This window comes from Electrona antarctica (genome assembly GCF_951216825.1).
Source record: "Electrona antarctica genome assembly, chromosome: 24".
Classification (NCBI taxonomy): domain Eukaryota; kingdom Metazoa; phylum Chordata; class Actinopteri; order Myctophiformes; family Myctophidae; genus Electrona; species Electrona antarctica.
Genome location: NC_136803.1, coordinates 14,791,762 through 14,807,690, shown reverse-complemented (window position 1 = coordinate 14,807,690; position 15,929 = coordinate 14,791,762). Strand labels below are relative to the sequence as shown.

Sequence of the window (15,929 nt, the reverse complement as noted above, 5' to 3'; positions counted from 1 at the left end):
AATGCCATGATATAAATGATGATATGATATAATGGTATAAAACTTTATGCCTTGATATATTCTGTGTAAAATATTTGTTGAGGCTGGCTCCAGGCTTACCAAAATTGTTTTAAGGATTTGTGGCAATGTGTTTTAATAAAAAATGGGGCTGAATATAAATGTATTGTTTATAAGGAATGGAAATGTAAGCTTTAAATGTTGACAGTAGTCACAAAAGGGGAATAATAGCACCCTTTCGCACCTTCCAGTATTTACAGTTTGATGAAGCAATGAGGGTGTTCTGTGACTGTCACTAGATGCAACCTCTGAATCAGCTATTTGCATCTGTTGACAGATTTGATTCTGGCTCCTTTTTCACACCACAAACAAAGCCTGATGGATTAACAGATGACTATATTAGGAAATTTCTATATTGGATACTGGATTTATTTTGTAAGTACTTTGTGACATTTTTATTGATGGGAGTAAATAATCCCTACCATAAATTACCTGTAACAGTACTTGTATACATTGTACATATTTAGGGATTATGTTCTTCTGTGTGTTTGAGTACAACTATAAAAGCCTTTTAAATCCATCCATTTAATTGTAATTAAATTATGTAAAGATGCTTCTGGTCTATTTTGAGTGTCTGTAAGACCCAGGATTTGAACTCAGGTCCCCCATGTGAAAGTCCAACATCTTAACCACTAGACCAAAGGGATAGTGGTTAAGAGATATTAGATTTTTAAGGCCATCAGGCTGAGAGCCACACTGCTACACTCAACCCAAACTCAAGTCTCCCAAATGAAAGTCCAATATCTTAACCACTAGACCAAAGGGATATTATTATATCTCTGTGGACCGGGGGAGATATTTGAAGCCATCAGGCTGAGAGCCACTCTGCTCTGCTACATCTGCATGTACATCAATAAGCTATCAAAAATATAGCTATACCCATTTGAAAATAGCCGATCTACAAGCTCACATTGTGCAAACGGGACATTCTGCACAATGAGTACTTTCCACTTTTGGTAGGCCTACTTTAAGTACAGTTTGGATTTGATAACAATACTTTTGTAGCCTACTTATACTCAAGTAAATTACCAGTAAGTAACCAGAGTATTTCTACATTGCACTATTGATAAAACATTTGAGTACTTTTTACACCACTGGTAAACCTTATAACTATGTGGTAAGCCCATGGGTAAACCCATATCCAGGGAAGGAAGTAGAAACCTACTGTTAACTACTAGGAACCCTTAGCAAGCAGGTATGTGGAGCAACACGGGTCTGTATCCTAGTTACACACAATGACACAAACATGGCGGCCAACATAGAACACATCTTCCAGGATTTTATTTTGAATAAAATAAGAGAAATTGAGGACCAGCATGGCGATAATGGGTGCGTTGACGCAATATGAAACACTTCTATATGTATGCCAGTTCATAAGGTTTATTTTTTCCAAAGCCTTTAATTAGTATTTAGTCATTTCAGTGCGTGGAATGCGTCGAGACATCTTTACGCAACGTTAGCCGACATGCTAACAATGCTAACAATGATCAACGTAGGGTTGCTCTGTGCGTGTCCCAAAGTACACCACTAATAATATTCTAATAATACTCAAATATGTATCGGTGTTGTTTTGAAAACATCGTAGGAACTATCAGTATGTGTATGTTTTAGGTATCATAACCAAATACAGTGAATCATGAACAATAATGGCCACCATAGCATAGCTACTGAAGTGAACTGCATGTTCTTTTTTAACAAAAGGCTGCACTCTAAACTACTGAGTGTTGCTTAACCCCAGAGATTGTACAAATGGAACCAAATGTCCACGCAAGTGTCCATTTGGTTGCATTTTACTTACGTCTATTTAAACTTAAAGGCATAGTAGTGGGTGCCTTTGCTCTGTGTTTACACAACAAAACAAAACAAAAATCACCAATTTCCCAGAAGTGAGTGATGTAGTGCTGTTTAAGTGTTTACCTAGGGAAACACACGCCCTCTTGCTGTAGTTTGGTGTTTTCACTGTTTGTTTTGGTGGACTAAAAAGTTAAAACATCCCTGTCTTATCAAAACAAATGGCGAAAGTACAGCGAGACGACAGAGGGCAATGCGTTTCTAGACTTTAGACTTTTACAAGTTTTATTCAGGCCTCGTATTGAACTGTACCCCCCTGTGCTTTTTCTTTTGCAAACTGTTAATAACGTATTAAATCAATTAATCAGTGAATCAACCTGGTCTCCTGCACAGTAGACCAAACTCTAATCTACCGCTAATATAAGAGGCAATCCTCCTTGTCCTGGTGATCTCCAGGCAGTACAGCACTTGCATAGTGCATATAGTATGTAGTCATCTTTAATACTTTAACTGCTTTACAGATTACAATTTAGACATTTAGCAGACACTCTTAAAAGACCACTTTCCAACCTATCTTCATATAATAGGTCCTCACTAATAATCATGATAAAATGGCACAATAGCTGCAATTTGCAACTCTATATTTTTTTCAATGGTATGAATATAGAGTTGCAATACCCTCCATTGACTCCCCACTCATCATATTGCGTTTGCGATCTGCTGGTCTTAAACAATGTTAAACTCACCAACATTGCAGCTGTAGTCCAAGCTTGAATTATGCTCTTTCAATCTGCCGAGCTTGTTTTTCAAGTGATATTCCTGCCGTAATATTCAACCTGCCGTAAAACAAGACGTGTGGGAGAGCGCTTGTTTAATAGAAGGCCGTGCGTGACGGGGCGTCGCGCTGCGTCGGCCTCTTCTTTGGGTGTCTTACCTGCGCAGGTAAGATTCTATTAAACAAGCGCTCTCCCACACGTCTTGTTTTACGGCAGGTTGAATATTACGGCAGGAATATCACTTGTGGAATATTTTGGACAGAAAGTAGCTCATAACATGTCTACGGGGGATTTTTATGAAAAACAAGCTCGGCAGATTGAAAGAGCATAATTCAAGCTTGGACTACAGCTGCAATGTTGGTGAGTTTAACGTTGTTTAAGACCAGCAGATCGCAAACGCAATATGATGAGTGGGCAGTCAATGGAGGGTATTGCAACTCTATATTCATCCCATTGTAAAAAAATATAGAGTTGCAAATTGCGGCTAATGGCACAAATGTTTTCTACTCAGTCTGTGTCTCATAGGAGGGCTGTGGGCAGTTCAGAAGCAGCCTTTGCATTAGCCCCAGATATGTGCCCTCTCCTAATGAGCGTAGGGAGAGGGCACATATGGGGCTACCTTACACCATATTGGTTAAATATTTTCCGGATTGCAGTTTTTAAATGAACACAGGGTTTTACTTTGTTTATCTGTCTATGTATTGCATGTGTGGTTCTGGAGGTGACCTACTGGTCTCGACATGATACAATTATTAATAATGAACATGAATAGTAAAAAATAACGTGTTAAAAATCCAGGAACCAGAGATTGAAAAAGACAATATGTCAGCTCACCATGTCTCCTTATATAAAGGTTGATGAACCACAGAAAAGGAATTTGAAATGGTCTGGGCATACCGTGTCTATTGACAAAGTCTCTCTCTCTCTCTCTCTCTCTCTCTCTCTCTCTCCTCTCTCTCTCTCTCTCTCTCACAAACCAACCACTGGTTATTATTGTTGACAGTCCCAGCTTCTATAACAGGGCAATGGTCTTCAACGTTTGTCAGACCAAGGACCCCATAGCTGAGAAAGAGATATGAAGCAGAGAGGGACCCCCACTACAAATTGTATAACATTGCGTTACAAATTAGACCTTTTTTCATAGACTTGTTTGACAGCACTGTCAGTGTTTGTTTGTTTACACATCGTTTCTATGATTATGAATATGTTGGATTCACGTTAATTTACCACTTAACCCTCAATACTTGACGTTAATGCTGTACATGGTCTTCTCTTTTGTCCATCTACTCCAAACCTCTTTGCCGAAAATAGCCAATCTACGAGCTTGTAGATCTGCTATTTTTGGCTAATGTTGCCTTCAGAATAGGGATGCTAGGGTTCCAGTGGTTAATTTAAAAATAAAAAAACGTTCTGTTCTATGTTCTATATTACGATACAAAACAAAGATGTAAATTTGTGCATTAATATTGAACTAATTCTTGGGTTTTCTCTCAACCCCTTCAGGCCCGCTGAAGAACCCAAACCCAGAGGAGATGATGGGGAGGTAGCACGGGGAGGTAGGCCTGTCACAATTATTACATCATCTTCTAATGCAATTATTTGAGATAATCCCAATTAATTTAGCATAATTGTCAAAATATAAAAAAAAGCAGAAATAGCAGATCTACACAGATATTGTAGATCAGCTATCTCCGCTATTACTTTTTTTTGGTAAATATATATACAATTTAATGTCAGTAATTTCTTCATATATTTAAGTTACTTGTCATATCTACCCTGTGCAATTCTTTATTACGAAGCCTTAAGCCCCAATCCCCCGGCGGCGGGGGCAGCGGCTGCCCACCTCATGAACAGCTCTCAGCGGGTAAATGGGGCTGGTCAAGGTCTTAGGTTCCAACTCCGATATTTTTGATTTTCTCTCCTGGACCCCCCTGGGGTTTAAGAGGTTAAAGGCAATCTGAAATTTCTTTTTGATTCAAAGTTCCAATGTTTAATGCCAAAAACGCAATTAAATCGTTTATCGCAACTGTTTGTGTGACGTTAATCGCCAACTTAAATTTGTGATCGTGACAGCCCTGCCGAGAGGCAGCTCTGAGCCACGCGCCCGGGAAGGAGAGGCAGCCGGTGAGGAAACACAGCAGAAACACAAGAAGCACAAGAAACACAAAAGCAAGAAGAGGAAGAAGAAGAAAAAGAGGAAGAAGGGGACCGGGGACGAGGACGAGGAGGAGAGCAGCACAGAGTCTGGGGCGGAGTCGGACGGAGGAGGGGCCAAGCGTCCGTCCAGGTGAGACGTATGACATAACCTTGTGTCGACAGGCTTTCCACCACGGAAGAAAACCTGGAATTCATTCTTAAAGGAGAATTCCGGAGTAGCCGTTTATTTTACCGAATTCTGATGATGTTATAAGTTATAACCATTAATAACCAGTGGTAGAGGCAGAAAAAACAACACAAATAACTCCATGCACCTCAGCTCCAACCGTGCACGGCGGGTTTATCTCTAAACTGCTTATTTTGATCGGTCGACAATTATTTTTGTTTTTGTTTACATCTGTCTTTCATAATGTCGGAAATGTGTCCACAGAGTTTTGTCCCAAATGGGCTTCCGTCTATGGCGAGTGGCCGATAAACACCTCCTCCCTGCTCAGAGCTACAGCTAGAGAAGGACTTTTTTATTTTTAGAATTTTAACATACAGCAAGATCACACATATTTTGTATCCCTCATTATTCTAAAAAAATAAAATGTCAAATTTTCACAAAAACAATGTAGGCTGCGCGACGTGAAATATCCAACTGTGCTTTAATAATAATAATAATAATATGTTATATTTATAAGGCGCATTTCAGGGCACTCAAGGTACAACAAGATAAAAACAGTTACAAAACACAGTTAAAACCACTAGGAAAAATGTACAGTACAGCTTGCAGCACAAAACACAGAAGTCAGCCATAAGCCTGCCTAAACAGGTGGGTTTGAAATGTTGATTGATTGATTGATCCTCACTCAATACAAAAACTGTTAACATTGAGTGGACGACATCATCAAGCATTACACTTGTTTACAATAGGGCCCACCATGTGGTGATTGAGTCCATGTTTCTGATATCAGGGGGGAGGGAGTTCCAGAGGTGCAGGGGCAGAGCGGCTGAAGGCTCTTGACCCCATGGTAGACAGACGGGCTGGGAGGACTTTCAGAGTGATGGAGGAGGCCGACCTAAGAGACCGGGTGGTAATATTGACGTGAATAAGATCGGACAAGTATGGGGGTCAAGGTTATGGATGGCCTTGAATGTATGGAGGAGGATATTGTAGTCGATACGGTATTTGATGAGGAGCCAGTGGAGTTGGTGTAGAACAGGGGTGACGTGACTGATGACAGGGGTTCTGTCTTATGGAGGAGTTTGTGGGGGAGACCAAAAAGAAGGGAATTGCGGCACTGTTGCGGCACTGTTTGGAGTGAGTGAGGGGCGGAGGCGGTTGATATTTCTTAGGTGGAAGTAGGCAGACCGGATGGTGGTGTTGATGTGGGTGTGGAATGAAAGAGTGCTGTTGAGGACGACACCCAGACTCTTAACCTGAGGGGAGGGGGAAAACCGAGGAGTTGTCTATGGTGAGGGTGAAACTGGGTTGCTTGGTGAGAGTGGATTTAGAACCAATAAGGACTACCTCGGTTTTATCACTGTTGAGTTTGAGGAAGTTTGAAGTGAACCAGCTTATTGCTGGCTTACATCCTGTTGACAACCGCACATGCAAAACCATGGTGCTACTGGAACATTTTTTAACCAGTGGCAGTGATGTGGTGGTTTGAGAACATGACTCAACAGGAAGTAACCAGTTTGAGTAAACCCCCTACTCACACACACACACACACACACACACACACACACACACAATGCCCTCTCAGTTTTTTCGGTTAGTATGTCGACACTATATGTAACAAAAGCATGTCTGTATTAACATCCTGACAGTTTTCTGAAGCTTTCTGCTTGATCACACAGTACAGCGTCATACACAAGCATCAAAAGTAGCAAGCTCAAAACAACACTTCGGCCCTTTTTCCACCAGGGTTGAACCGGCTCTTTGTCCATGAGCCAGAGCTCCAAAATTGGAACGTTAATTATGAATTGAGTGGGCAAAAGCCGCAAAACCATAGCTATATGAAATTGTGTATAGGGTCAATAAAGTAAATTAATATATGATAACCCTTCCACAGTAGTAGCTTTTTCATATTTTCTATTTGTCATGGCTAATTTGCATATTTAAATGATGTACAATTTCAGAAATTGAAGAAACGTGTCAAACCCGACTGATGGCTTGTGGTTTTCTTTGCTTTACAGCGCGGACAAGCTAGGGCAAGTGAAGGAGGAACAAGGTAAGGAGGCTTTCACTGTATCTCCTACTCTCTCTTCTCCTTCTGTGCTCTTCTCTCTTTCTCCTTCATTTGACTTAATGTCTTCATTTCTAGCTAGCATACGGTGGACTGGAAGTGTTAGGAAGGCAGGGGAATCAACTAAAGCAATGTGGCTCGGGACACAGAGCACCACCAGCTAAGAGCAAACAGTGTTTTGCTGTGTATTGAGGTTATAGCAGCTAGAAATGGAAAGCAGAGTCCAAAGGAAACCACGCACATTCCAACAAAAATGTACAGGTGCTGAACTACAAAAACATTTTAAAACTACAAATAGCCGATCTACAAGCTAACAACGTGTCGATGTAGATTGGCTAGTTGAACTATTTTTAAATGTTTTAAAACAGTAAAAAATGGCAAATACGTTTAGGGATAAGGGCTAAGGGGTGGCGCAAGATGGACCCCTAAGACTAAACCAAAATTTGCTGTCAAAATGAACACTGCTCTGTACTGGTTTGTGTACTGGTACATGGTTTGTTGTCGTGCGGTGGGCTCAGTCATAAGAGTTACACCTTCCAAGTGTAGCAGAGTGGCTCAGAGCCTCAGCCTGATGGCCTCAAAAGTCTAATATCTCCCCCAGTCAATAGGGATAATGGGATATCCCTTTGGTCTAGTGGTTAAGATGTTGAACGCGGGAGACCCGAGTTCGAATCCCGGGCGTTACACAAGTAAAAAAACAAAACAAGAACAAAGTGAAAATAAACGGCTGTCCCCCCCCTCCGCCCCCAGATCAAGATGACAAGTCCAAGCGACACAAGGGGCACGCCTTGGCAAAGAAGAAGAAAAAGAAGAGGAGGAAAGACGGCGAGAAGAGCTCGTCGGACTCTGACTCGGAGTCGGAGTCGAAACACAAGGACGGCGGCGCGTCGTCACGGCACAGAGAGGCCCTGCCCGACATCATCCCTAAACAGGTAAAAAAAAAAACAATACAAACTGAATCACATGGGTCTCGGGATCCACATGGATCTGGGAATTCAACGTGACCAGCCTGTGACATCACTCAGTCATCATGGCGTCAGTCGTCTATGACATCATTATCTATGGCACTGGCTCCCAAACACTTTGACACCTTTGTGTCACAGGCTAAAAAGTCTGGGGACCACTGAATTAGAAGACTAGGATATAGCAATATGGCATCACTACATTATATGAGAGTAATGGACATGGTGTCATTGTTCCTGAACAGGATGGCTCCAAGAAGGGAGGAGGAGGGGGCGGTGACAGAGACGGCCGGGCGAGGCATCGCTCTCACTCCCGCTCGCGGTCCCATTCCCGCTCGGCAAGGAGAGGCCACCGCTCCCGCTCGCGGTCCCATTCCCGCTCGGCAAGGAGAGGCCACCGCTCCCGCTCGCGGTCGAGGGGCCGCCGGTCCAGGACTCGCTCCCGTTCCAGGTCGAGGCACCGCAGGCGGTCACGGACCACGTCCAGATCCAGATCCAGGTGCCTTTGCTGCGTAAAGCACGCTTGACTTGGTTGAATGTTTCTCTTGCACAGAGATAACATCAGTAGCTGTTGCTATTACTGTGTTTCTTTAATTATTTTCTTTAAATCTGTGTAAGCAGGGTTTGAAGGGTTTGTTTTGACTGAATAAACTAAATACATGGGAAATTTGTCATCTAAGGCAATAGTATAGACGGAGTATATACTACTGAGATTTTAGCAACTTCACAATTGTTTGAAGTGAAGACATTTTGGAAGTGTACAAAGATGGTCAGTGTTGAAAATCTGTTTAAAATTAGGTTTTGTTTTTTAAAGCAATGTGTTGCAGCGCAACATACAGATGTTTTGACTTTTGAGGGGAATGAAGATTGTTTGTAATGGCATGTCTTTCAATGTAAAGAACGCAAAGAGGATTTGACTCTAAAGCTGAATTCACACCAGCAGCAGCCAGTCAGTCTAGATAGAATCTTGCTTGTTAGGAGGTGAGTGTCCCGGGTGTGCGCGACACCCTCGTAGACATGTCACGGTGTCCGGTGTTACCGGTGGGCGGGCACACCACAGAGTACATTACTTGCACACCGATAGCACTGTCTGTTTTATTATTATTTTGAATACTAGACTATTTATTTTCTCGTGTACCCTATAAAACCACTCCAGTTCATTTTCGTGTGGCACCCATGTGCTTATAAGCAAGATTATCAATACTTTAGTCAGATAACAGCTGCTCTTCAACGGGGCTACAGGCAGGCAACAGCCAGAGCGGAGCTGAGCACACACCAGCATGGTGTCAGATTTCACTTTGGCTTTAGTTTGGTGACAGGTCTTGGCTGCATTGGACTTACGGTGCGGTGAGCTTACTATCCTGTAATGATTTCCTGTTAGCGTCTTAATCAACTCTGATGATGAAGGCTATGTGAGCTGATCCACGTGTGTTGTTGGTCTCGGTGAGGAAAATAAAATGATGAAAAGAGTTCCAGCTGGATTGTTTATCTTCTAGTTGTATTTTTTGACCGTGCCTGCCTATACTGCCTAAAGCCTTGACGTAAGTTACTTTGGAAATTAGATCTAGAAGTGCAACTGCATGCGCTGTTGTAGTTTGTTTCTGGATCAATGCCAGACAGGTAGGACATCTAGTGGTTGGATTCGGTGTTACCGGTGTTGAGAAGCATGGTGGAAACAAGCAGCTGTGCCTGTCAGGAGAGCTCACAAGCAGGGATGTACAGACAATGAGTGATGGTCTCTGGCAGCAACTGCTATGTTTAAAAGCAGTATTCACTGTCCATCTCAAGTGGACACTTGTGTACATTGTCAAGGCAATCACAAGGAGACAAAATAAGACAGCAGCTCAGATTAAAGTATGAGATATTTAAGTACTCATGTACTGGAGTCAAACTTACATTTTGCAATGGAACTGCCTGTCTGACTCCCAGAACAATATGTGATCACAGCTTAACATACCAGAAGCAAGAACAGGCAGGAACCAACAAAGATTACGACTCAAACCCCCTCCTGAGTAAACGCAGGGCAAGGCAGGTCTTCGGGGGGGATCTAATCTATACAGCTGTTCTGGTCAAGAAGTAAATGCCCTTCTTATATCTCTCACCCAATTTGTACACAACTTTGGAGAGAGAGAGAGAGAGAGAGTTCATATAACTTCATATATCTCAGAATTCTTTGACAACATCTAGTCCAGGCCTACAGAGCACAGCATGCTCCTGGTCTCGCTACACAACGGCAGCGGCAAAGATGAACTTCTCTCAACTTGTGCAGTGGGTAAAGTCAGTCGATCATTCCGCGTCATATGCAATGTGTCAAACTTTGCCACTTTCTTAGAACGTGGAAGCAAAATAATAATACTGCTGCTGGTGTGAATTATTAAGCATGATAAATATCCAACATTTTGGGGATGGGAGAGAGTTTACAGAAAATTAAATTTTTGGGGATGGGAGAGAGTTCACAGAAAACCACACAGATGTGTGTTAACCATTTCACCCTTTACCTCCCCCACAGGTCGCGGTCGGACAGGAGATCCAGAAGAAGTCGGTCCAGGTCTCCCAGGCGGAGGCGGTCTCGATCCAAATCCCAGTCCCCCTCTCACCGCAGGCGCTCAGGATCCAGAGACGGAGGCTCTGGCTCCAATAAGGACAGGCCTGCCAACAAATCTACCGTATGTGTCATTGTTCTTTTTACCACTTTTACTCCCCAATGTAGTAAATTGATTCCACCCCAGTGACCCACACACATTATTGCTGTTGTCGCTGCTGTTGTATCTTACTGACTCACCTACCAGTGAGGAGCCCCCACCGGGAGGACGTAGGGCCACAACGTTTCGACCTTATTGGTGTTCATCAGGCAAATATGCCTGATGAACACCTAAAGGGTGAAGCTTTGCGCCTTTAATAAAATAAATTAAAAATTGAAACCAGATGTTTCACAATCTCCTTGATTCTGGCCTAAATACAGGTACAAGATGTGCACACAATCTCTCTGTGAATAGAGCCAATCTACAAGCTGGGTCAGGCCAGGGATCTTCAAAAGTTTTTTATATAATATATATATATATTTGTAACTAATGTCAACCACTGTGCTGCTTAATGTGTAGCTCAAAATTGCTTTAAACAAAAGATATATTAATTTGTTCACAAAAAGCGGGTGCCAGTCTAAGGTGCAGTGGGAGTTTATGCCAGGCTGAGGCCGTCAGCCAGTAGAAGCAAACATCTGCTTCACCGTATTTGTTAGATGCCATTTTCTTTGGAACTTTGGCGGTTTGTGACATATCTGTCAATCTTTATTTTTTATTTATTTTTATTTTTTATCCCACGATTTTGTAACCCATTTTTTCACCCAGTGTCAATTATCTAATGTAATCCTGGGCGCTACACTTCCTCTGCCAACTTGTGGGGGGGGGGGGGGGGTATAAAGAGTCTAAAACTGGAGTGATATATTCTCTCATTTAGAAGAATAAAACCACAATGGTCTCGGATATATAATGGAAGCAGAGGTGATTTCTTCACCTGGTTGGCAGTATGTAACAGCAGGAACAATGTTACTAATAATAATCATCATTTTAAATATTGTGTTAATTGTTTAAAGGAGCATTCAGTGATTTGGGTGATTTGGAAAACCACCCAGTCCGCCCCGGTAACAAAATGTGCACATGCACGCTCTACAGTGGGGGGAAGTGCAACAGGCCAACAGCATGTGCACCAAGGCCCGCCCCCACTCGATCATGATTGGAGGAAGGCCCCACTCATCCTGATTGGATGAAGGTTTTGCCACCCGCCACCAAAACTGAAACTAGGGTTTTTTGACCCCAGGGGCTCACTGGGGACAGGGAGGAACTCCTTATATGGTCAGCACACTCTATAGTAGGGAGGATTATCCAGAAAAAAATAAGTGATATTTGAATTAAGTCAAATCACTGAATATACCTTTAAGAAACTGCACTACCAGAGGTTTTGGACAAAGCTTGTAAGACAGGGAGCAGGAAGCGCAGACTTTGAGGCAGGTGTGCAGAGCGTTTACTCTTGGGCTGCAGCTCATCTTTACAATGTGTGTTTCTTAATTGACATGAACATTTCAGTTTCAGTATTTCGGAGCTAATAGAAAGTAGAGGAAGCACAGGAGGAGACTTTTAGGAGAATGTTATGCTTTGCATTCACCATACACATTGGGTGCACTCAGTTGAATGTTGCTGAGAGAGTCTAATGGTCTAATTTAGGGGTCTTGAACAGGGGATCCGGGGGTCCTCAGAGTTACTACTAGAGGGGCGCCTATTCTAAGGAGAACATTAGTCAAAAATAGCAGATTCTACAAGCCCACAACGCCTCGTTGAAAATAACGTCCCATAGCTGGGGGTTATGAACATATTCGTACATAGCAGAGAAATAATTAATACGTTTAATTTACACAACGCTGAGGATAGTGCTGTCAAACATGTCTATGAAGCTATCTATGAAAAAGGTTAATATGGAACGTAACTTTACACAATATGTAGTGGGGCTTCCATCTTTCTCTAAAAACTTTGAAGACTGGTCTAGCGCTAGCAGTACTTTGCCTTTTGAAAATAGTGTAATAATAATTTATATATTTCAATGCTCTGTCGTTTTACAGGCTGACACAGTCAGAGTCAAAGAGGAGCGTGTGGTCAAAGAGGAGTGTGTGGTCAAAGAGGAGCGTGTGGTCAAAGAGGAGTGTGTGGTCAAAGAGGAGTGTGTGGTCAAAGAGGAGCAAACATCTCCGCCTCCTCACTCTGACTCCACTGCTGCTGAGGCACTGACGACGGCAGGAGGATGGAAACCATTTCCACTCCAAGACGTCGGCAGTACCGCAAGGTAATTTCACCAAGACGTTTATTGAATAGTGAATACACAGTGAATGCACAACAAAAACCTTCAGTTGTGTTTGGTTGAAAACAAACATGAGTTTTACCATTCGATTTGTAAGACAGTCAGAAGTGCTCTGTGCTAGTGACTTAAAGTTAGCAAACGTTTCGGTCCTGGGACCTTCGTCAGTGCTATGAGGGTGGATCACAGACATACAAGTTGCTCTTATAGAGTTCCAAATCAGCTCAGCTCAGGTGCTGGGTCGTCTGTCCGTGTCCCGCGGGTGTCTGTCCCCGCCCCGCACCAGACTCCTGGGAGATGGATTGCTGAGGTGGAGGTGGAGCGCCACACCTACCATCAGCTCCCAGTACTTCCCGAACCACAATTACTTTATTCAACATTGTTTGAATGTTTTTTTTGCTTTCATTCTACTGTCCTTGCCCTACCTCTTGTCTGTGTTATCCAAAAACAAAACAAAAGTTATTCATTTACTAATTTTACTGTGTATTTACTACTTGGTGTCCTGCTCTCACCAGCTCCTCAGAGAAGAAGGGAGCGCCGGAGGGGTCCGCTCAGTCCTCTGAATCGTCCTCCAAAGTTCCCCAGCCTGCAGTGGCTCTCTCTGAGGCAGCAGAGAGCGCAGAGGAGCACACAGACGCCAGCACGGATCCGCCACGGAGCGCTGACCAGCGGAGCAATGGCTCCAAAACGGGGAGAGAAGGACAAAAAGCTGAGGACACTAAAGAGAGAGCAGGTACTGACGTTGTGACACTAACTGAAGAACGCCCTGTTTAAACACTTGAAACCTACAGTATGTACATGGTTCTCGGTCAGCACAACTGTCATTTGGACCCCAATAGGAAATAGGCTACAAAACTTACAATGCACGTCTGCAACGCATTGTAAGCTTGTAATTCAACTGGCTGGCTCTATGGCTACCATAACATCATAATTCTTCATATTTTGCTTGTTTAATGAAATGCAGCCCTAGTGTGTGGTTGGCTCCTTTCAAGCTGTTTCACTCATCGCAGATTAGGTCTTGGCCACAGTTGTGCGGTTTTAATTAGCTTTTATCCATGTGTTTACCGGAGTCTCCCTAGGACTGCTAGTATTTCCCTCTACACTGAAGCTCTTGGTTGAAAATACCCTGAGAGCTTATAGATCATGTATGTTTGACGAATCTTTGCCCCAATATGGAGACGCTGAGGTTCAAGTGGTTAAACACTTTGTTTACATGGGGACGTTTTGACCAAGTATAGGTTTTGAATATTTTTTCATTAAAATCTTTAATAGAGCGCTGTACCGTCAGTCAAAAAAAACATTTTTACAATTTTATTTATTTTGTAAGTAATTCTGTAGAAATTCGCAGAAAACAAAGTCCAGGTTATAATCCGAACCTTTGCCGGTATTTGTGTTTCCCTACAAACCGAGCAGGATCTAAGCAAGGGACGAGTTCTGCCACCTCGCACTCGTCCCCGACCCGCTCCGGCTCTCGAGAGAAAGGCAGCAGCGTGGCGACCGGCTCCTCTCTTCCCCGCGCCGCAGAAGACCCCAACAACGCCACCACCATCACCTCAGCTGGGAAGACCAAGTCACCGCCAGCCAAGAAACGCACGAAAGCGTCAAAGTCCCCAGTGTCACAGAAGAAGAAAGACGGGAAGTCCTCCTCGTCCAAGAAGAAGAAAAAGACCAAGTCCCGTTCTCGGTCTCGGAGTCGGAAGAAGAAGTCCCGGTCCCGAAGCAGAAGCCCGCCGCGGAGAAAGCGGTCTCGCACCAAAAGCAGGTCCAGGTAAGGGAGATCCTGGTTTTACAGTCGTCCCAAAACAGTGGTTGAGGTTCCCAACCGTTTCTGGATCAAAGCCCACATCTGACCGAGCAGCGGTGGGTCAAACGGGTGGCATTCTCAGAGTATGTTCATATTTATCAGTATCACGATGAGAATGCCATTTTTCATTAATTTTCAATTTTTTTATATGAATGTATTCTTGTTTCGGTAATTATTTAGTTGGTTTATACTAGAGAGACTAGAAGGTGACAGATCTATCAAAACCTTCATTGTGAGGCTCTGTCGCTGGATTTAGATTTGTCCACCAGAGGCAGCAGCAGTCCATTATTAGATTGCTTAGTTCTGAACTGAATTTGAATCCTAGGAAACTTTTTCTCCTGTGGGAGAACATTTCTAGGGTGCTATCAAACCACGAGAAGTTTATATAGATTATTAGAGTATAGAGTATTAAATAAGAATATAGAGTGTTAAATGTGTCCCTGTTAATACTTTTCATTGGTTAATAAAACCCACAGACAGAATCTATTTTGGGCATGTCATAGGACTATAGGACATAGGCGAACATTTTTCAAAGAATTTCCAAAATAGCTAAAACAGCAGATCTATATAAGCTCACAATTCATCGCATCTCAATTTTGCTTCTTGTGTGCGACACTGTCACATGTTGGAAGTAATAAAATAACTCAGTAATTTATGAAATAACAAAAAGATGAAATATCGATGGAGATACCAGGATTCTGCTGCACAGTGACCATATGTGTCGGGTAGAAACCTCAAACCTTAAAAATATGGAGATATTGAGGTTTCTGCCCGACGTAACGTTAACAATATCAAAAACAACCCACGGCCATGTAAGTTACGTGATATTATTTGGACAGGTCTCCGGCCCGGAGGTCCCGGAGGTCGCGCTCCCGCTCGGGGTCCCGGGGTCGGCGGAGGGCTGCGTACAGCCTCAGCCAGAGGGACCGCTGGAAGCGAGAGCCCAGCCACTCACCCGTACTCATCCTCCGCAAGAACAGGTCCCCGCCGCGCAAGAAACGCAGCAGCAGCAAGAGCCCCTCGCGCATCACAGAACTGGGTGAGATTTTTATTTTTATTTTCGGATTATTCGCTTTTGGTCCGGTTCAGCAAATGAATGCCAAAGGAGCAAGGTGATTTAAATGTGTAATGTGTTTCATTTACTTTACACATTAAATACATGAATGTAGTATAATCTTGCATGGTTATGTTTAATTAAAGCTATTTTATTCAGTTTGAAACTGATATACGGGAACTCAGGAAGGTTTTAGGATTTTTTTGAATGGAATAAGAAATCAGAGCTTTTTGTATGCTGTAGCATACA

General features: G+C 43.0%; 1 protein-coding gene across 2 annotated transcripts in view; it reads left to right on the top strand.

Moving 5' to 3' along the window:
• The first annotated feature begins 1,231 nt into the window (after positions 1 to 1,231).
• Positions 1,232 to 15,929, top strand: part of sonb (SON DNA and RNA binding protein b) — a 31,469-nt gene continuing 16,771 nt past the window's right edge. Inside the window, exons 1-11 of one of the 2 annotated variants that reach the window (XM_079495769.1) lie at positions 1,232 to 1,386; positions 4,128 to 4,180; positions 4,698 to 4,911; positions 6,966 to 7,000; positions 7,766 to 7,947; positions 8,223 to 8,476; positions 10,487 to 10,643; positions 12,590 to 12,810; positions 13,338 to 13,555; positions 14,236 to 14,590; positions 15,466 to 15,665. In XM_079495769.1, the coding sequence (XP_079351895.1) occupies positions 1,304 to 1,386; positions 4,128 to 4,180; positions 4,698 to 4,911; positions 6,966 to 7,000; positions 7,766 to 7,947; positions 8,223 to 8,476; positions 10,487 to 10,643; positions 12,590 to 12,810; positions 13,338 to 13,555; positions 14,236 to 14,590; positions 15,466 to 15,665 (1,972 nt within the window). In that variant the 5' untranslated portion in view covers positions 1,232 to 1,303. The remainder of the gene's footprint in view (positions 1,387 to 4,127; positions 4,181 to 4,697; positions 4,912 to 6,965; positions 7,001 to 7,765; positions 7,948 to 8,222; positions 8,477 to 10,486; positions 10,644 to 12,589; positions 12,811 to 13,337; positions 13,556 to 14,235; positions 14,591 to 15,465; positions 15,666 to 15,929) is intronic. The other variant, XM_079495768.1, reaches the window with a different exon arrangement.